The sequence below is a fragment of the Archocentrus centrarchus genome, chromosome 1 (genome assembly GCF_007364275.1).
Source record: "Archocentrus centrarchus isolate MPI-CPG fArcCen1 chromosome 1, fArcCen1, whole genome shotgun sequence".
Taxonomy (NCBI): Eukaryota; Metazoa; Chordata; class Actinopteri; order Cichliformes; family Cichlidae; genus Archocentrus; species Archocentrus centrarchus.
Window position 1 is genome coordinate 1554169 of NC_044346.1, and position 20747 is coordinate 1574915.

Here is a 20747-nt window from a genome sequence, read left to right on the forward strand (position 1 = left end):
CACCTGTTGAGGCTCTCCCAACATTTATCCCACGTGGGCTAAAGAAACAAACGTCACCAGGGTACCTCAGTGATTTACAACAGCTCTGCCAGGTGTCATAATGAAGGATCTTCTTTCTATTGAAACCTCTGCTAAACTATGTTGCAAAAACACAGGTGGGTCTGCAGAACTTGGATCAGGTGACCCTGAACCATCCCTTAGTTATGCTGCTATAGGCCTAGGCTGCTGGGGGGTTCCCATAATGCACTGTTTCTTTTCATTCACCTTATTTACTTTGTTTATACTCCACTCTGCATTTAATCATTAGTTATTATTAATCTCTGGCTCTCTTCCACAGCATGTCTTTTCTCTCCCCCCAGGCCCAGCTGGTCGCAGCAGATGACTGCCCCTCCCTGAGCCTGGTTCTGCTGGAGGTTTCTTGCTGTTAAAAGGGAGTTTTTTCTTCCCACTGTCATCAAGTGCTTGTTCATAGGGGGTCGTTTTGACTGTTGGGTTTTCTCTGTAATTATTGTAGGGTCTTTACCTTACAATATAAAGTGTCTTGAGGTGATTGCTTGTTGTGATTTGGCGCTATATAAATAAAATTGAATTGTGTCGGCGAGTGGGGAAAAACGGTTAGAGACGTGAACAGGTTGGTGGTGTATCGGGGCTTCTGTTTAGGACTACGCTTCCTCCTCACTGTCACCAAGCCGGCCTGCTTTCTCAGCTGCTCGGGATCTGCTGGGGGGACCTAACAGCAGCTAAGCTACCTCAGTCTGCATTGACTACAGGGGTCTGGCTAGCTATAGGATTTTCCAGGGTGCGGAGCCGAGTCTCCAATTCATTGAGCCTGGCCTCCAAATCTACAAACAGTCTACATTGATTAAAAGTATGGTTACTGCTAAAGGAGGTGGACGAGAAACTAAACATCAGACACACAGAGCAGGAAAGTGCAGAAGGGACAGGAGAAGAAGCTGTTAGTTTTTCCTTCCCACTGTCACTAAGTGTTTGCTCACAGGGGGTCGTTTTAATGTTGGGTTTTCTCTGAAGGAAATTTTTCAGGAATCCAGCAGTTTATGTAGGATCATCAGATATTACAGGATTATGAACATTTGACATACTGTCACGTGTTTGTTGCACATGCCTCACAGTAATGCTTACAGATAGCTGTTACAGTTATTAAATCTGATTATTTGCATTTATTGTAAAATCTCATCATCAAATTACATACTCGGTCCATCCACCAAATTTCTTCCACTTATCCTTTTCAGAGTGTGGGGGGGCTGGAGCCTATCCCATCTGTCATAGGGCGAGAGGCAGGGTACAGGGTACAGGGTACAGGTCTCCAGCCTGTCACAGGGCAAATGCAAATTGGTTTCAGCAGTTTCTCCTCACGTTTGTCATGATGGATCCATGACTGAGGATCACAGGGGGAAGAGCTCCATGAAGTAATATTGGGAAGATTTAAAACTGTGAGTAAAACTCAAAATACAGCAAATATTAGTGATGCTTCATAATAATTCACATCAGACAGTGGGACTGACAGGACTGATGATCAGAGGAGCAGATATTTTACCGCTTTGACTAAGACCAGGAATGAAGAATGGGTGGAGTTTCTGAGTGAAGGAGCAGCCAGTAAAGGAGTAGATCAGTGCTGCAGCATCTACATCATAAAAGGAGACCAGACCCTCCTCATAATCCACAAACACCCCCACCTTCTCAGGAGCAGACTGAAGACTGAGAGAGACTGAAGGATCATCATAAGCTGTGTACTCATTTCCATCTCCCACCCCCAAAAGCCACAGACCTTCCTCAGGACTCCCTGTTATCTCTTCATTCCTGCTGATCGACTCTGTGGCCACTCCTAAAATCCAGTCAGTCCTTCCTTTAACCTGAACCTCAAAGTAAAACCTGCCTGAAGAGAAACTCTGAGTTCCTAAAACAGCAATATAATGTGTAAATCTCTCTGGGTTGTCTGGAAGATTATTCCAAACGTCCCCGTGATTCACTTGTTTTCCATCATCAGACAGGATGAGTGCAGGATTTGCTGTATCAGGATCAAGAGTCACATCTACTGCATACTGCTGGACCCTCTTCAACTCAGCCTCAGCAAGCAGCTTCTTCTTCTCTTTCCTGAGTCTCTCCTCCAGCTGAGCCACAGCTCTCACCACAGTCCCCTCATATGATGGATGGATGCTGACCTTTGTCCAGTCCTTGGTGGGTGGAGCAGCTTTCAGGGATGAGAAGCTTTGGAGGAGGTGGAGGTGGTCTTCAGAGTGTGAGAGCTGCTCCACCTCAGAGCTTCTCTTCATCAGCTCAGAGATTTCCTGTTCCAGATCTTTGATGAAACCTTCAGCCTGTTTCTCTGCTGTTTCCTGTTTGTCTTCGATCTCCTCTATGAGCTCCTTCAGGCCTCTCTCAGCAGACTCCATCAGAGCAGTGAAGACCTGAACACCTTCTGCTTTCTCTCTGTCTGCAGCATCTTTGCTCATCTTCACTGACTCTTTGATCTCCTCAATCTTCAGTCGTCTCTCCTGGATCATCTGCTGAATTCCAGCCTCTGTCTTCCTAAGTTGATATAGGCCTAACAGACATGCCAGACAGAGCAAACACCACGGCAGGCTGGTCTTCAGAGTTTTCCGTGATGAAAACATCTTAAAGGCTTCCTGAAACAGCAGCTTCCAGACAGAAGGAATTTCTCCTGGTTTGGCAGCTTCTTGGTCTGAGCTGTTGCCTTTCTGCTGAGCTTCATTTCTGAACTGAGCGACCATCTCAGAGATGAAGGTGTTGACTCTCAGCTGAGGTCTAATGTCAAAAGTCTCTTTACACATGGGGCACTGACATCTGGGATTAACATTCCAGTGCTGAGTGATGCAGGTTTTGCAGTAGTTGTGTCCACATGGTGTGCTGACTGGATCAGTGAACACATCCAGACAGATGGAACTGATCAGGCGGGCCGGCTCTGTGGTCGGCATGAAACCGGACTCTCTGCTGACAGTGGCAGAGAACTATGGACTACGGACAAACTACTTGACATTATGGATGATGCCAGTCAAATCTGCACACTGTCATCAGCAACCAGAGGAGCCTGTTCAGTGACAGACTGTTGCTTCACAAGTGTAGGACTAACAGGGGTGTGGGGGAGGAGCAGCAGCCTGAGCCTGACCACAAACACGAGGTAGTGTAACGCAATAATGGACAATAATGGGCAATATCAAGGTGCAATACCATATCTGTCAGACATTTTATATCTTCCTTTGTCATTGTTGTATCTTTGTTTATTATTTATCTATTTATTTATTTGCTTGTAAATTTCTGTATATTTCTGACTATATTTCTGCTTGTGTGTCTATAATGTAAAAATGCTACTGGAACTTTCATTTTGTGCAGTAGTTGTGTCCACATGGTGTGGTGACTGGATCAGTGAACACATCCAGACTTACAGAAACTGATCTTCAGATAAAAAGCAGTTGGCAGTCGACATGTCTGCACTCTGAGTGAGAAAAAAAAGAAACATTTTATTTATTTCAGATTTAGTTTTAGATTTAAAAAGAAAGAAAGAAATGTCATTGTTCTATTAGTGTGAATGTTGGCATTTTTGAATTATTCATGTTCTACTTTTAATGGATTTGGATGATTGAAAATAATCCAAATCCCACCATCAGGCAAAATATTTTCTGTTTGAAAAAAGCTAAATCACTGACATGATTGCTATGGCCACAAACCAGAATAGTCTCAGTGGTGATCCCAAACCTGGATCAATGGGAAGAGTTAAACCAGGAAGGGCATTTGGTGTAAAATCAAGTTAGTTAGGGCAGTTAGAGAATCAGGAAGTGAAGAAGATAAGTAAGGAAGAAGTGAGGGCAATGAAAAAGATGAAGAGGTGAAAGGCATTTGGTCCTCATAAGATAAACTCTTGGTTTCCCCACTCTGGTAGACCACACTGGTGACACTTCCCCTCCTGGTGTCTCTGGGGCAGGTTCCCTGTTGTCCACATGTCCCTCCAACTCTGTATCCTCCATAACACCCTCTGTTGGAGGTTCCTCCTGTATATCCTTAGGTGGTGATGAAACAGAAGACACCAACATTTGTGCTGGTTTTCGGGGTACAGATGGATGCGGTGCAATTTCCTGCTGCATGTCAGGCCGTCTCAGGCCTTTTCATCAGAGCTATCAGATTCATATTGTTTCTTTGTTGTGTGTCTGTCTGTGTCTTTGTGTTTCTCTTTTCCAGTGTACCTGACTCTGCTGATCTTGTTCCACAAGCAAATCATTCACAAGCAGGTTTGGATGCAGGACACAGAGGGTTTATCTCCTGGCTGTACTCTGGACACAGGCCCATCTCCAGCTTTCAACAATACGATATGATTCTCTTTTCCTGATAGGCACAGAGTTTAGATAGCCCACCTCTTGTTGCCCACCTCGCTCCTGGTTGCAATGCAATGCCTTTCATGTGCTGATCTTAATGCTTCCTCTCTTTTGCAGGACTTTGCACTGTTTTCTGAAACAATTTTACATGTTTCCTGCATGCTCAAAGCCCACTTATTGCATACTCCCATCTGGATAGTACAGGTTTTAAATCAAACATAAGAGAAGATATATTTATTGTCATTGCACAATACAATGAAATTTTGCTGGAGCCATCCTCCAGGTGGCAAAATAATAAATATTTTATAAGAGACAGAAAATAAGAAATATAAATAAAATAAATACAGGTATGATATTTACAGTGAGCAAAGGCAGGATAAACAGCAAATGAAAAATGTACTAAAGTGGTGCAGTGGATGTGTGAGGAGGTGGTCCATTGGGTTTGATATGGTCAGAGTCAGCAGTGTAACAGCTCTATAGAAGCTGTTTTTAGACCGATTCAGTCCAAAGCTGTGAGACTGTTTCAAACAGCAGCTCGATGTTTCTACAGTGGATCTGTGGCTACATGAGCACATTTCTATTGAGCCAGTGTGACTGTGATGAAATGAACAGCGTGAACTGAAGGAAATGTGATCAGCTGCACTCACCACTGTTGCTGAGAGAAACCTGATGGACTCCGGTGAATCTTCTTCTTTTAGAGACAAACAGCTTTGCAGCTGCTCTCAAACTTTTACTTTCACTTCTGGATTCTGACGTGGAAGCTCTCGTCTTTCACGTGTCGCTCCGCCTCTCCTGCAACTCGATCTGTCTGGGTTTGTTTCCTCCTCTGAGGAAGTTTGAACTTCACCCTCAGGCTGGTCGTTTCTGCACTGCTGACAGAAAAAAATAAAAGCATGACCTGAAGGACAGAAGTAATAAAGTGAGGGGTGTCTGCAGCACATGTTAAACACTGTATTTAGCTATAGAGCTGGAAAAAGCAAATGTTGGTAAAATGTGAAACAACAGCAAAAGAATAAAGTTAGATTGGAGGACTGAAGATGGAAAAACTAACAAAGAAAAAAGTGACTTGAGGACCTCGTATTAAAGTCCAGAAGAGAGCTGAAACAGAGGAGTTCATAGTCATCCATCTGTTTTCTTCTGCCCATTCAATTCAGGGCCATGGGGGGCTGGAGCTGTCAGAGTGTGGGAGGCAGGCATTTAGAATTACCAGCTAACCTAACCCCACCAACAGCATGTCATTGGACTGTAGAAGGAAGCCAGAGAGAACCCACACAGACACGAGGACAACATAGAAACTCCACACAGAAAGGTCAGATGGTGGATTTGAACCCAGGACCTTCTTGCTGTTAGGCAACAGTGCTAACCACCACACCCCAAGTTTATATACTTCTTTAAGTTTGTTTTCACTTTACAAATTTATGAATGTAACTCAGAAAAATTGGAGAACATTCTATAAATCATAGCCTTCGGTGGGGCCCTGCATTTGGAGCAAAAGACATCTTTGTTAAGCTCCGTCTTTTAACCTGGACACAAGTGCAGAGCACGGTGGTAAGGTTAAAGTTTTCATTCAGAATCAACACACCTTGTTCGGAGGGGGGGAGGAAGGGTGGGGGAAAACGCAGGGCGGCTACGGCGAGACGGCGACCGAACCAGCAGGAGGTGTGGGAAAGGGGAAGCGGGAGGCGGACGGGGCGGAAGGAGAGAGAGAGAGAGAGAGAGAGAGAGAGAGAGAGAGAGAGAGAAGAGATATATATATATATATATATATATATATATATATATTATATATATATATATATATATATATATATATCCTTTAAATTAAATCTGTATCATTAAGGAACATTGACAAGAATTTAATTGTCACTTTGCATCCCTTCTTCTTGAAGAGCACTCTCTATTCACTCTCTATTACATTCCCTGTCTCACCATAAAAGTCTATTTTCAGTGTAAATACTGCAGCTAAATAACACATGAGCTACATCCTCTTGGACTTGACACTCAGTATATAACCCATTGCTTTTCCCTATTAGCCTTTGTGCACTAGAACACCTGTGTGACCCAACCTTATTCTACTATATACAATCTCTTCCCTTCTGTTGAGACCTAGTGAAGTCGCCCTTGTCCCCCACACCTTATCTTGGATTTTAAGATAATGTCTGGCTGGCATCAGCTTGAAGGAAGCCTCCATCTCTTAAATCCAGGATCTTAATCAGCATGATATCCCACAGGTGAGGAAACCAGAGCAGGGACCACAGGCACTTGATTACAGGGATGGAGACCACTCCTTGGATCCCGACTCTAGTGGCATAGCCACAGAGTCTATGAACACACACACACACACACACACACAGAGGAGGAGGGGAGGAGGGAGGAGAAAGTGCAGACCGGTGATGAGGGAGGGGCCTGACAGTCTTTCTGTGACTTCTGTTTGGATTATTCCATAAATCATCAGCTCAGTTTTAAACTGCATTTTTTTTTCTTTTACTTTTTAATCATTAAATCTATTGGGGTTGATCTTTGCAACAGCCACAGAAAAATTGCACCATCAGAATTGCTTATAAAACTTCCTTTTAACGTTGCTGCTAGCCTGCCACCAGGTGGGAATTATATCACGCTACACCAGATTTGATTTATGGCTAAGGGTCAGTAAGTGCACAGATATATGCAGAAGCAGAGAGCGCTTATGCTTTCCACAGCACCTTAGCACTTAGTACTATCACAGACATCAGTCTCCACAAAGAGCCTTCTGTGGTTCTACATCCACCACCACGTGGAGCTACAGAAGTGATGACCTGAGCAAGGATGACCACACAAACAAGCAGACATTTGAAGTGACAATCATACTGCAGGGGAACTGCAGTCATTGTGAAGTGTGTCAGATCAGAGTTACAACAATGTGCCACTTTAACTTTTAATACAATTTATAATGAGGAGAGGTGTGGTTCCATAGGCAGTGATGTGTGTGAGACACCACTAAATATAGCAGACAACAACAACCACCAGTGAAAGTCATTTTTTTACATTGCATGCGTCATAGCTGGCAGTTTAGCCTGTGGGGATGCACCTGTTCCCATTATATGTGATGCAGTACTTGTTTAATTCTTTAAAACTGATCATTTGTTCAGTGTAAACTGTAATTTCATAGCCATCTATCCATCCATTTTATTCCGCTTATCCGGGTCTGGGTCATGGGGACAGAGAATACCAGACCTCCCTCTCCCCAGCCACCTCCTCCAGCTTATCTGGAGGAACACCAAGACATTCCCAGGCCAGCTGAGAGATATAATCTCTCCAGTGTGCTCTGGGTCTGGCCCCAGCCTCCTCCCAGAGGGGCATGCCCAGAACACCTCACCCAAGAGGTGCCCAGGAGGCATCCTAGTCAGATGCCTGAACCACCTCAACTGGCTCCTTTCAATGTTGGAGGAATAGCGGTATCCGTGATCTTGTTCTTTCTGTCATTACCCAAAGCTCATGACCACAGGTGAGGGTAGGTATGTAGATAGACAGATAAATTGACAAATCTCCCTCTTTGCCACGACGGACCTGTGCAGCACCCGCGTCACTGTAGAAGCAGCCCCGATCCATCTGTCAATCTCCCGCTCCCTTCTCCCGTCACTCCTGAACAAGACCCCGAGATACCTCCTCTTGGGGAAGCAACTCATCTCTGATGAAGCCAACAGGACAACATCATCCACAAAAAGCAGAGATGAGATTCTGAGGCCACCATCGCAGCAGCCTTCTTCCACTTGGCCATAAAAATTATGAACAGAATCTGTTACAGAGTCCACCACCCACCAGAAACAAGTCCAACTTATTGCCGGTAACGTGGACCAAACTTTCGCTGCAGTTGTACAGGGACTGAAAGGCACCCCATACTCCCACAGCACCCCACACAGCAGTCAAATGCCACAAAACACATGTATACTGGATGGGCAAATGAAACAAATGAGAAATGCAGTGAAGAGTGTTCGGACCCCTACATTGGAGAAGCCGACTTTTTGTCCTACAAGCTCCCAGTGAGGTCATATAAGGCGTTCATATCTTGTCTTCCTGCAGCTTTCTGAGCCTCTGTGGCCATCTTGTCGATATATGCCCTACCTGACAATTTTCTTGGTTTCCTTGCGCTTTGCCACATTTGTTGTTTCTGAGCTCTCTGAGAGCCAGTAATTGACAGGAGCGATCAGCAGAGGTGCAGCCTTTTTACCATCAGCATTATTGCAGGGATTGAAGAATGGGTGGAGTTTCTGAGTGAAGGAGCAGCCAGTAAAAGAGTAGATCAGAGCTGCAACATCTACATCATAAAAGGAGACCAGACCCTCCTCATAATCCACAAACACCCCCACCTTCTCAGGAGCAGACTGAAGACAGCGACAGATGTCAGGCCCAGCACGAGCTTTGTACTCATTTCTGTTTCTCGAACAGCCCAGAAACCATCCTGAGGTCTCAGAGGGATTTTCCCGTTCTTGTCAACTCATTCTCTGGCCACTCCACTACATACTGCTGGACCCTCTTCAGCTCAGCCTCAAACAGCTTCGTCTTCTCTTTCTGAATCTCTCCTCCAGCTGAACCACAGTCCCCCTCCAGATCTCTGATGAGACCTTCAGCCTGTTTCTCTGTTTCCTGTTTGTCTTCAATCTCTGTTATGAGCTCCAGGTGAGTCTCACAGTAGGAGGTCAGACACACCAGGCAGGACTTCAGGGCCTGAACTTCTGCTGGTTTGGCAGCTTGTTGCTCTGAGCTGCTGCTGCTGCTGGCTTTCTGCTGAGCTTCACGCCTGAACTGAGCGACCATCTCAGAGATGAAGGTGTTAACTTTCAACTGAGGTCTAGTGTCAAAAGTGTCTTTTTACCCATGGGACAGAGACAGCTCTCAATAACATGCTGGTGCTGAGTGATGCAGTTTTTGCAGAAGTTGAATTTCTTAAATCTCCACTTCAATCTTTCAGACACATCAGTGTGAAATTTCCTGTTTGAAGCTCTCAGGTTGTGTTAATGTTGGTGACTAAACAAATCTGATCAGCTGTACTCACCACTGAGTCAGTTAAGAACAGATGAACTCAGTTTAATATTTTATTTCCAGCCTCAAACACTGCAGTTCTGTTACTATCCTTCATTTCTGGAAACTGATGTTGACCTCCTGTTGCTCTGCCTGGTTTCCTCCTTCAGGTTCACATGATTACACACATCTGCATCATGTTTTAATGTCGAAGCTCCTTTAGTTTTTGAATTTTGTCGTTACGGCAGCTCAGTTTTCTAAACAGGTCAAACTTGAACATGTGATCTATTTACAGTCTACACTCTGCCTGTTGTGGCTTATTTACAGTTGTTATATCATACTTGACACTGAAATACATTTCACTTTACCCTGTGTAATTATGTACAATGTTAAATTCAGTGAATATTAATACTGCCAAATAATGTTCTGTCTTCATGTCTTTTAATTGCAGAGGATGTTGGTGCGTGCACAAATTCTGATGCTGTTATGCTGACCTCTGCTGGACACAGACAGGAACTACATCAGGCTTAAGCCAAATTATAGTCAGTGCCTGCAGTTCACAGCAAAAATCTGAGTTCATTTTAAATGAAAACCACACACACAAAAAGGTGAAACTTCAGGCCTCTGATCTGTGAACCCAGGTGGTGCAGTCACATGTCTGTCTAAAGTGTGGGGCCTCCTTTCAGAGGTTGAAATGCTAGTAAACTGAACAGGAAATACCAGAATTTACATAAGTTGATTTGGGGTGAGGGTGCAGTCACGTGACATTTCACTTTACTGAAGTCCATATGCCTGCATTTGCTTTGGTGCAACATCCAGCTGCATTTGCAGTCTCTGAACTCATGATCCTCCTGAACCATCAGTACTCATAAGCATCAACATATTTATTGGATCAATATAAAAAAAAAAATGCATCTCAGCCAATCAGCATGTAGAACAAATATTACAATATATACACACACTCTTTTGTATTTACAGCAGCTGGAGGCACACAGCCTGTAACAGGGAATAAAAGTCTGAAGCAGGATGAAGCTTCAGTGTCCAAACATCTCCTGCGAGGCGTAGGTCATGTAGAGGAAGCCGTCCTCATCCTGGTGGTCTTTGTACACCTGGGCCATGGTGAGAGACATGCTGGTCAGCCCGCTGTTGCTGATGAGCAGGTAGAAAGCCTGACTGGGCAGCAGCGCCATCCGATTCCTTAGAGGAAGACAAAGAAAAGAGGTGGCATTAATGAGAGTCACCCTGCAGGCTGTTAGCTGCAGCAGCACTGAAGTAAACCCAACACTGGTCTTCACTGTGAGATGAGCACGCGTCAGCAGTGTCCAGATTCCATTTATAATGCTGAGTATTTTAAGCATTTACGTTCACACTGGAGAGAAAAACCCACACAGGAAACTCAGCTAGAGCCCAACAACCTCAGCGTCGACTCAAAGCACAGACCAACTGAACAGGTCAAATCTTTAAATACAGGTTTTGTTGAATATTGATCACAATCAGAAACTAAAGCTTAATGTTCTGCGATTCACAATCCCTGTTTCAGTTCAACCATAAGTTACACAACTGTGAGCAAAATCTTGTCCACCTAAAGCAGCCACTTTCATCCTCAGGTGAAGTCAAACTGAACAGGGTGGAAGTACAGTGCAAAGCTTCATTAAATTAAAAAAAAAAAATTAAAGACATTAGTTTGGTCTAATTTTACAATCCATGTTTTACTGGGATATCTCCATGATTGAGCTAATTCTACTGGCATCTTAGCACTTCCAAATTAGAGATAAAAAGGCAGAAACCAGAGAGACAAGAGGATCAGGATTCAAATATTAAACATTTTAGTTTTGAGGCTATTAAAGTGACAGTAGTGTCTAATGCAAAAGCTGAAAGAGGTTTGCAAAGTGCAGCTTCTGCCTTTGTGTTCAGTTTCTGAGGATCATGTGAGTCAAACTGAGTTTGATGTTCTGATCATTTAGATTTTTATTTCACAGGTTTGACATCAGCCCTGATCTGATCCCTGATCAGATCAGAGCCAAATTACATGAAGTCACCATCAGTGAACCCGAGAGTTTGGACACCTGACGACGCTTCATGGACCAGAGAAATTACGTCACTGCAGCTTTCTGCTGCATCATCATGACAGCCACAAAATGTGGAAGTCCCCAGAAGTCTGCAGCAGTAACCCTGTCAGACTGTAAGAGCAGTAATAAATTTCAGTTTCCACTCTGCATGTTTAGCGTCATTGTTATGAGATCATTCAGATCTAAACCTGATCCTCTTTGAAACTTTTAGAAGGTCTTCAGTTTAAGATTTCCTCCAGTGGGTTTACAGCATGTTTCAGGAGCTCCATCCTCTGATATAAAGTTAGAGTTGATTTTTAAACCCTGCTCCTTTAACTGTTGCATATTCAGAACAGATTTAAAAGCATTTCTGTATTGACTGAAAGTCAGGAAGTGAGGCTCCAACTCATGAAGATAAACACTGATGTTCCAATCAGTGGAGCAGGTGTTTTTTGAAGGGTCACAGGGCTGAGACACCAAGCGTTTGTGCTCCTCAGACTACAGTAAATCCAGTTAAGCTCAGAAGACAATTACAAGTGAAAATTCAATGTTCCACAGACTCCTGCTGCAGAGACAGTGACTGGATGCAACAGCTGTGAGTAAATATGGAGCTCCTAGTTGTCTTTACCACTCGCCAGTCTGTGCTCCCCTTGTTCGGATCAAACCACTGATAAAGGGCCGGCACCGGCTGACAGTCCAGAGGGGTTCAGACTCCTGGCTCTACTGGAGGACTGCTGAAAAACTGACTTCAGAACAGCTCCCTCACTCCAGCCTGTGGACTGTCAGTTGCTGCGGCACAATCATGTCCAACAAAAACGGCCATTAAAAAGTGAGTTAACAAGATCCAAGTATCAAGGCTGGCTTTTATGGTCCTCAGCTGCTAATCAGATTTCATCCTTTATGCTCTCAAACACGTCCATCTGCAGTTCAGACACAACACCGAAAAACTGCACTCTGTAATAAAAAGCATCAGTGAAACACCAGCGCGCAGTCTGCAGTCGCTCTGGCCTCTTAGAGACCTTACCTGATGATGGTGACAAACTGGGTCATGGTGAGCTCATGCGGAACCAGGAACTTGGTTTTGTCCAGAGGAGGGAGATACTTTTCCTTGTCGTACCTCTCAATGATGACCTGCAAGGCGCAGTGAGCAGGTGAGAACAAGTAAAACCACCTTCACGGCCTCCGTGTGTGAGTCCCGATTCGCTTACCGGGATCTTGTTGGGGAACTTGGCCCTGATGCCCGCCACTTCTTGTTTCCTCACAGCTGTGAACAGAAGAGAAAACACTGAGCTTCGCTCTGACAGTTTCCTGCCTCCCGATCGTGTTTGTGCCATTTACCTAAGCTCTTCCTCAGCTTGAAGGGCTTGCTGTGCGGCTGGGTTTTCTCACGCGGAGGCATGGTGTGCGATGGCGCGCCGGTCCAGCGTGCGCGAAGCACCCGGCGGAGTTAAATAGAGAGCAGGGGCGGCTGCAGCGCATCAGCTGATTAGCACATGGCTGCAGTGAGCGCGTGAATCTGCGGGGTTTAATCAGGTTAGTGGCGCTCGGTATTCAAGCACAAGACAAAACAGTTAATCACCATGAAACAGAATGAACGACAGTAACTGCTTCATTTCCCTGGTTGCTGTGCAGTTAATACAAAAGTAATAAATACATTTAATTGACTGATGATTTATTTCTCTATCCAGTCTGCAGCATCCCACGACCAACTCCAAGGACCAAATTTGCCCAGCTCCACTCATCAGGGGCATCAGTGTAATTTAGAGTTGGTTTGGGGGTTTTTTGTTTGTTTTTTTTACTGTTTTCTTTGCGTCTTGTGTCGGGAAACCAACTAGTTTTGACCCTGTGTGGATCAGAGACATTCTAAATACATTCAAACTTCTGCACCTAATTCTTGTTTTAAAAGTCATTAAAGACGTTTGTTGTACAATCGTTCCACCCTGGAGGGGAAAAAAACTGTTCAAAGAAATCATTAAAAGCACAAAATTACCCTGAAATTCACGCCTGTGATGAGTGTATGTAAACATCTGAACACAGCTCTATCTATGTATGTATATCAGCTATTGTGCTTTTATCTTTTGTGGCTGAAATTAAGATTACACTTAAAATTTTAATCTGAGGTTTTTGGAATATTATGGTCAGTGTCTTAAACGCTATAAATCCTATGCCACTGAAATTTGGTGGGCAGCTTCCCCATTGTATTGTACTGCCTCACATATTCAAATGTGCTACCAAGTGCGCCACCATGTGGCGATGACCAAAAGCAGAAGACTGAGGATGCAATCAGCAGAAATGAGCTTCCTCTGAAGGCTGTCTGGGCTCTCCCTCGTGGAAATAGGGTGAGGAGCACATGGTGGAGCTGAAGTGGTTCAGCATCTGACTAAAATGTCTCTTACTTGAGGTGCTGCATGTATAACTGGGAGGAGTTTTCCTTCTAGGAGAGCTGGAGGCTGGGAGAGGGAGGTCTGAACATCTCTGGATATGCAGCTGCTCCTGAGACCCAGATTCAGGAAAGCAGAGGAAGGATGGATGGATGGATGGATGGATGGATGAGTTGTTGGATCACACATGTTTAGAGGGCTGGAGTTCTTAACAACTCATAACCTCTCCAAAGTGGCCCCAGCACTGTGCTGTCTTTAAGAGTTCAGTTGCCACAAAGACTGAAACCCACTATTTTTGTTTTAAGCTTTATTTAACCACAGAGTGAACTTCCCAAGGATAAGACTGTCTTTTGCAGGAGTCCTGATCAGACAATTAAGCACATTTTCCACGGGGGGGAAATGCAAACTCCACAAAGAAAGGAGCAGGACCGCCTTCAGCCCCTGCTGCTGTTTAAGAAACCAGTCTTTAAATGAGCTACGCAGAAACTTTTGAAATGATCTGTGTCTGAAAGCTTCATCTTCAAACTGACTGCTGTCAGGTAATGTGGTGGAGTGGTACTATCTGCAAGCTGTAGGCCTCCCACAGACACTGTAAAAACAAATATATTTCTAATAATTTTATGAGTTCAAAATTGTGTTTAAAACAGAAATCCAAAGTACTGCGAGCCTCATTATCATACCTGCATTTAATTTGAGTTCCTTATTGTGGGCTATAATATTTTGATTTTTTATTTATTGTGATCTCCCAGCTTTTAAAACCAATAATGTTTTTCTTCGCCTTCACCATCATCCAGGTAAACCGATGACGTGACAGGCGCTCTGCTTTACTTGGACCTTGCTCTGCCAATCGCCTGGCATCAGTCAATCATGTGAGAAAAATCAGTGCTGTAGGTGGGGCGAATCGGGGCCGACGTCATCGTCCAGGTGAGTCATGTTATTTCATGTCATCTGTAGAAATACACGTGGCTGTGCTTTCAAAATAAAAGAGTCTTAAACGCGGACCTGTTTGAATTTTAAGACCACTTTTAAGTGGCCTGAATTACTGGTTGTAAAAATGACTTGTTTTGTTAACTGATCACTATGACTTTCCAATCTATATTTTTTGTGCCTTTCCTGACCCTATATTATTTATTTAGTTATATTTATCTTTTGTGTTTGCTTGTTTTGATTGTCCTAATATTGGTCAAACCTAAAGTTAACATCAGTTTACGAATGGAGGATATTTTATGATTATACTGAATTTAATTCAAATCAACAGGACACTAATAAATGTATATTAAAACAAAAACATTTTTATTTTTAATTAAGAATTATTTTTCATATTTTATTAAACAACAATAATAATAATAATAATAATAATAATAATAATAATAATAATAATAATAATAATAATAATAATAATAATAATGCGTCGCTTCAGCTGTTATATTTTGAAAAGCCGGAGCGGATGCGGCTGTTGCGCTGGTTCCGGCAGCTCGGCACTCCGCTGCTGTGACAGCTGGCTCTGGCAGGAGCTGTGCGGTCGCGGGCTGAGGGCTGTTGATGGACTGTGTTTCCCTGCCGAGGATATTTCAGTGAAGCGGGTGTCAACACCGGACCCCAGCAGACCCGCATCCCTCCCGGTCCGGCCATGGACGAGCAGGCGGGCCCCGGTGTGTTCTTTAATAGCAGCGGCAGTTCGGGCTTACCCGGCGCAGGGAACGTTAAAGCTCCGCAGCCAGGGGACGGCGGCGGAGAGGCGGCTCGGGCTCAATACAGCATCCCGGGGATTTTACACTTTCTCCAGCATGAGTGGGCCCGCTTCGAGGTGGAGAGGGCCCAGTGGGAGGTGGAGCGGGCCGAACTGCAGGTAAGCCGCCACTCAGTCGCAGGAGTCTCTATTGTTTAGATTGCTAGCAGTACGGAGAGACGCTGTACCGAACTACATTGGAGAATGTAGAAATTTATAGAGAAATCAATTATCAGCAAATACACCGTATCAATAAAATAAGAGTTGTAGTTCAGTTTTAATACGAAGTGTTTGCTTTTTAATTCGGCATTAGTACAAACCAGTGTACCTCATGATTTTTGGTAGTATTTTAAACTTTTTGGAGGCTAGTGCTGTTTGCGTTTGTCTCGTGGTGCATGGAGCTCGGTACACAGAATGACGCACATTCATTAAGTAATGCAAAGTTATGTGTTTGTAAGGGTTTCCTCTCTAATCTTGTTATCGCCGAATGAAAGACCAGATCCAAGTGTTTCCAGAAATACTGCTCGATATTGTGTTTATTGTTTGTGTCCCAATGTCAAGCGAGAAAACACAGAATTGCGTAATATTTAAATGGCAGTTTCTCCTGATGTTGTGTTTATCGCACTCTTAGCTAAGCAGGCTAGCAGTGGATGAGATTTTAGTAATTACAGTCGGTGCTGTGTCTGTATGAGCAGCTACCGGTCCTATTAGTTGATGCGTGTGTTTAAAAATAATAATAATAATAAAACGCAATCAGGTCCAGTGCGTCTCTTCAGGTTTACCTGCGCGGGGCAAAGACAGACGTAGATCCATTATCGGACAGGCGGCGGTATTAATAATCAGTGCTTGCTTCGGTTTTAAGTGCTTTCCCGGATTCAGTTTATTCTGCCAAACCCCCCAGAGCCCGGACAATGACACGAGGGGGGGTGTCCCACAAAAATCAGTCTGCATATTCCGTTAAATGTGTCCGATAATGGATGCATACCGGCTACCTGACCGATAATGGGCGCATGCACGCTGCTTTTTCCGTGCGGTGCGTGATCCAGTTGAGTCACGAAACGTTTGTATACAGATTTATCAGCTGTAACCTTCAACCGAGAGCCTTGCAGGTGTTTTCCTTTCAGTTTGGCCTCAGCCTGTGTGGGACAGCACGCAGGTCCAGTTTCAGACCTCATAATCCTTGTTTGGGGGGGGGGGGGCTGTATACAGCGGTCATCCTCAGTTAAACATTTCAGTGACCTCTACTACAAAAGTGAGTAAAATTATTTCAAAAAGCACCACCAAAATATTTTCAGAATAAAATAAAAATGTAATTTATTGTAATAGTTTTCAGTGCTCTACATGGCTCAGTTTCTGTTTTTAGAATAGAATGCATTTATTGTCATTATACAGGATGTACAATGAGATTAGAGGAACCTTTTTAAGAAAGGAAGTGTGTCCAGAGAAAGCTTTTTACTAAATGATGCTTTACATTTCACCCTGGTTTAAATCCAAAGGTACCACATCAGCTCCGGCTGATATCTCTTCAGCACAGTGCAGATATGTTTTTGGATGTAACGTCATAGCGGTGGTTTCTTCACATTCTGCTGATTGCTTTAGTTCATTTTGAAGGTTTTAAACGCAAATTTTAAAATGAAGGCTCTCCTCTGTAAATATTTTAATAAGTATGTAGGTGCCTCAGTGACAGACAGCAGATTTTTTTGTGTCAGCTGCCTTTCCAGAGAGTTTCTCATCCTCAAACAGCTAAAATGTGTGAGCACATATACCTGAGATTACGCCCACACAGACAGAGAAACAGAGAAATGTGATTCCTTTGCTCATTTCTGAGAGTCATCCTACAAAACCAGTTAGATTAGCTTCATTTGCACAGCCTGTGGTTTGGCCCATGGCCTTCTCTTTCTTTTCACTCGCTCGCTCGAGTCATTTTGAATCAATGATCAGAATAGTCATATTTCCAAAGATTTCTGCTCCCTGTAGGTCTCCATCACATCACTTCATGTAAAAATGTGAAATGGAGCAAAGGACTTGGAGGACTTAATTGTTTTCTGTATAAAATCCAGGAATCAGTGAAAAGCAGCTGTTTTCACTGCTCACGCATCAGTGTGACATTAACTTTAGGAACCTTTAATATTATTAACTGTCCAAAACTCATAACTGGGCAACAATTAGCTTCCTCTCCAGATAGTCCCTCATCCTGTGGATGAACTGCAGCTGGTCACAGTCCTGCTTGTTCTTCTCTGCAGCCACAGTGAGCTCCATCCTGGCCAGCTCTGGTCAGTCTGTCCGATGGATGCTGTAGTGAACAGAGTGTTTTAAGCAAATACTATTTTCTATTTTTTCTATTTTCTATTTTAGCATTCTTGAGCCTGTGTCAGCTACTTAGTAATTCAGTGGAACACACAATACACCAATTTGTAAAATCAAATATACTGAAAAAATATGCTATGTTTATATACTATGTTTCCACACAGTTGTCTTTGGGCTCAGTCTGCTTTGGTTTTTTTTTCTTCCTTGGAAAAATCAATAAAAGTTTGTCATCAGGTTTGCTCTAAACTAGTGATGTTCCTGGCGACTAATTTCTCAGTTCATTAAGAGGATAAACAATTAGACTAATCGACTAGTCTAAACACTCAGATATCAAATTATTGATATATGAACGCTGCACGTTACACTCCAGACAACGGAGAACAAAAACAACAAAATAAATTGATGTTAAATCTATGAAAACGCGTTACTGTAAATGATGTTCACCCATCACTGAATATGAGAAAAATAACATTTGAAAAACAAATAAATTGCGACTTAAAAGTGCGGCTCGTTGTGCCGTGCATTATGAATGATACTCGTTGTTCTACAATTCGTGACACGCGTCGAAACAAAATCAATACAGTACAAACATCCGTTTCCTGATGGTGTCAGGGCTGCAGCTCCATCTGGTGGCAGATGACTGCATAACATGCAGAGATTGTTGGCTAAACCAATGGTTCTCAAATCCAGGCCTCGTGGCCCAGTGTCCTGCAGGTTTTAGATGTCTCTGCTTCAACACACCTGAGTCAAATATAGAAGTCATTAGCAGGACTCTGGAGAACCTGACTGCATACTGAGGAGGGAATTCAGCCATTTGATTCAGGCGTATTGGATCAGGGACACATCTAAAACCTTCAGGACACCGGGCCCCGAGGCCTGGATTTGAGAACCACTAGGCTAAAGTGAAGCCCTATCTTTCTTATAATGACTTTGAAGGAGTCAGTCATAACCTTATCATGACAGGACTGGATTATTGTAATTCTTTGTATGCAGGTTTACCACAGTCATCTCTTCATCAATGCTGCTGCTCGACTCTTAACAGGGACTAGAAAGCCTGAGCATATTCCTCCAGCTTTAGCTCCACTTCATTGGCTTGATTTTAGGATTGTTTTTAAGATTTGAAATGGGCTGGCACCTCTGTATTTGTCTAATCTTATTCATGTTCATATTCCTGTCAGAGCACTGAGGTCTGCCAATCAGATGATCCTAAAAATCCTCGATCTAGACTTAAAAATAGAGGTGACTGAGCTTTTTCAGTTGTTGTGCCGAGTCTCTGGAATGCCTTATCATTTCATATTAGAGCTGCTCGGACAGTTTCAGCATTTAAGGCTTTGCTCGAGACCCATTTCTGCTCTCTGGCTTTTAATTTGAGCTAATCTTCACATCTTGTATTTTATATATATTTTGTCTGGATTTTTGTTGGTTTATGTCTTGTCTTGTATGTATGGTATTTTTGGTTACCTGTGAACTTTCCACTGCGGCTGTTTAAATGTGCTACATAAATAGATTTGATATTGATATTGATGGAGCCATGCTTTCATATTATTTCAGCCAAATTCTGACTATACCGGGCAACAGTTTTCCCGCTGTTTGTTGTCCAATTTTGGTGAGTCTGTGTGAACCGTAGCCTCAGTTTCCTGTTCTTAGCTGAGTGGAACTTGTAGTACCAAGTGTGGCCTTCTGCTGCTCTAGCTCATATTCAAGGTTGGATGTTTTGTGCCTTCAGAGATGCTCTTCTGCATCTCTTGTTAAAACAAGTTGATATTTGAGCCACTGTTGACTGAATTTGAGCTCTGAGCAGTTCTCGTTTGATGTCGGACATCAGCAAGATGTTTTGCTGCTCACTGGATGTTTTCTCTTTTTCACACCATTCTCTGTAACACCTACAGATGGTTGTGCAGGAACATCCAAGTAGATCAGAAGTTTCTGAAAGCAGCCACACTCAGTCACAGTGAGCTACAGATCCACTGGAGTTAACAAGCATCAGGATATTACACACGCTCACTTTAAATACAGGTTTATCACCTGTCACTGGCTGAGTGATGCTTACCTTTGAAATTCATCTCTACAGTCACCAGTTACCTAGGTAACCACAGGTAACTGGTGACTGTTGAGGCCTCAAATTCTGAATGACGTTATGTAGAGCATTATTAGATTGTTTTAAATAATAGTTGTGTGTGTATGTATAACAAGACAACGCTCAAAAGTAAAAGTCATATCAAGAAAGTTAGAGTTGATTTTTTTTTTTTTTTTTTAATTCTTTTTTTTCTATAGTCCAAAATTGGGCAGTTATATAGTATTTGGCCCAGGTTAACAATAAGAATGAACATGGCAACAAAAATACTACTAATACTAATACTACTAATGCTACTATTATAAGAAGAATAATAGTAAAAGTAACAACAAAAATACTACTAACACTAGTGCTACTAATGCTACTACTACAAGAAGAAGAAGAATACTAAGAGTAATAGAACAAAAACAACAAAAATACTACTAATACTAATGCTACTACTATAAGAAGAAGAAGAATACTAAGAGTAATAGAACAAAAGCAACAAAAATACTACTAATACTAATGCTACTACTATAAGAAGAAGAAGAATACTAAGAGTAATAGAACAAAAACAACAAAAATACTACTAATACTAATGCTACTACTATAAGAAGAAGAAGAATACTAAAAATACTACAAATCTAATAATGAAAAGAATAAGAAAAGTATTGACAAGAATAGAAAGAAACCCCCTGTGAGCAGGGGAGGGGCAGTCATCTGCCGCGACTGGTAATTATCAACTAATTAATCAAACAAAAGCAAATAAACAAAAACCAAATAAGTAAGAAAAGAAAGAAAAGAGGCTAAGGGCCAGGCGTCTCGGCACGTGGTTGAGGTGTGCCTTGAGCTTGATTCTGCAGCCAGGGGTGCTGCAGCATCTGC

At 42.9% G+C, this 20747-nt stretch overlaps 3 protein-coding genes across 4 annotated transcripts in view; 1 reads left to right on the forward strand and 2 right to left on the reverse strand.

The window, feature by feature from the left end:
• Positions 1 to 1079: 1079 nt before the first annotated feature.
• LOC115789394 (E3 ubiquitin-protein ligase TRIM39-like) lies at positions 1080 to 2954 on the reverse strand. The gene has a single exon (XM_030742791.1). It carries the CDS (start codon positions 2952 to 2954, stop codon positions 1506 to 1508), a length of 1449 nt encoding a protein of 482 aa, XP_030598651.1. The 3' UTR covers positions 1080 to 1505.
• Positions 2955 to 10271: 7317 nt separating this feature from the next.
• Positions 10272 to 12858, reverse strand: map1lc3c (microtubule-associated protein 1 light chain 3 gamma). The gene is made up of 4 exons (XM_030732196.1): positions 12731 to 12858; positions 12601 to 12656; positions 12417 to 12523; positions 10272 to 10541 (listed from the first exon to the last, which is right to left on the reverse strand). The coding sequence occupies exons 1-4, from the start codon at positions 12789 to 12791 to the stop codon at positions 10379 to 10381; spliced, it is 387 nt and encodes a 128-aa protein (XP_030588056.1). The 5' UTR covers positions 12792 to 12858; the 3' UTR covers positions 10272 to 10378.
• A 2380-nt stretch (positions 12859 to 15238) lies between these two features.
• Positions 15239 to 20747, forward strand: part of LOC115781951 (striatin-like) — a 55406-nt gene continuing 49897 nt past the window's right edge. For both annotated transcript variants that reach the window (XM_030731909.1, XM_030731917.1), the window contains exon 1: positions 15239 to 15622. In XM_030731909.1, the coding sequence (XP_030587769.1) occupies positions 15404 to 15622 (219 nt within the window). In that variant the 5' untranslated portion in view covers positions 15239 to 15403. The remainder of the gene's footprint in view (positions 15623 to 20747) is intronic.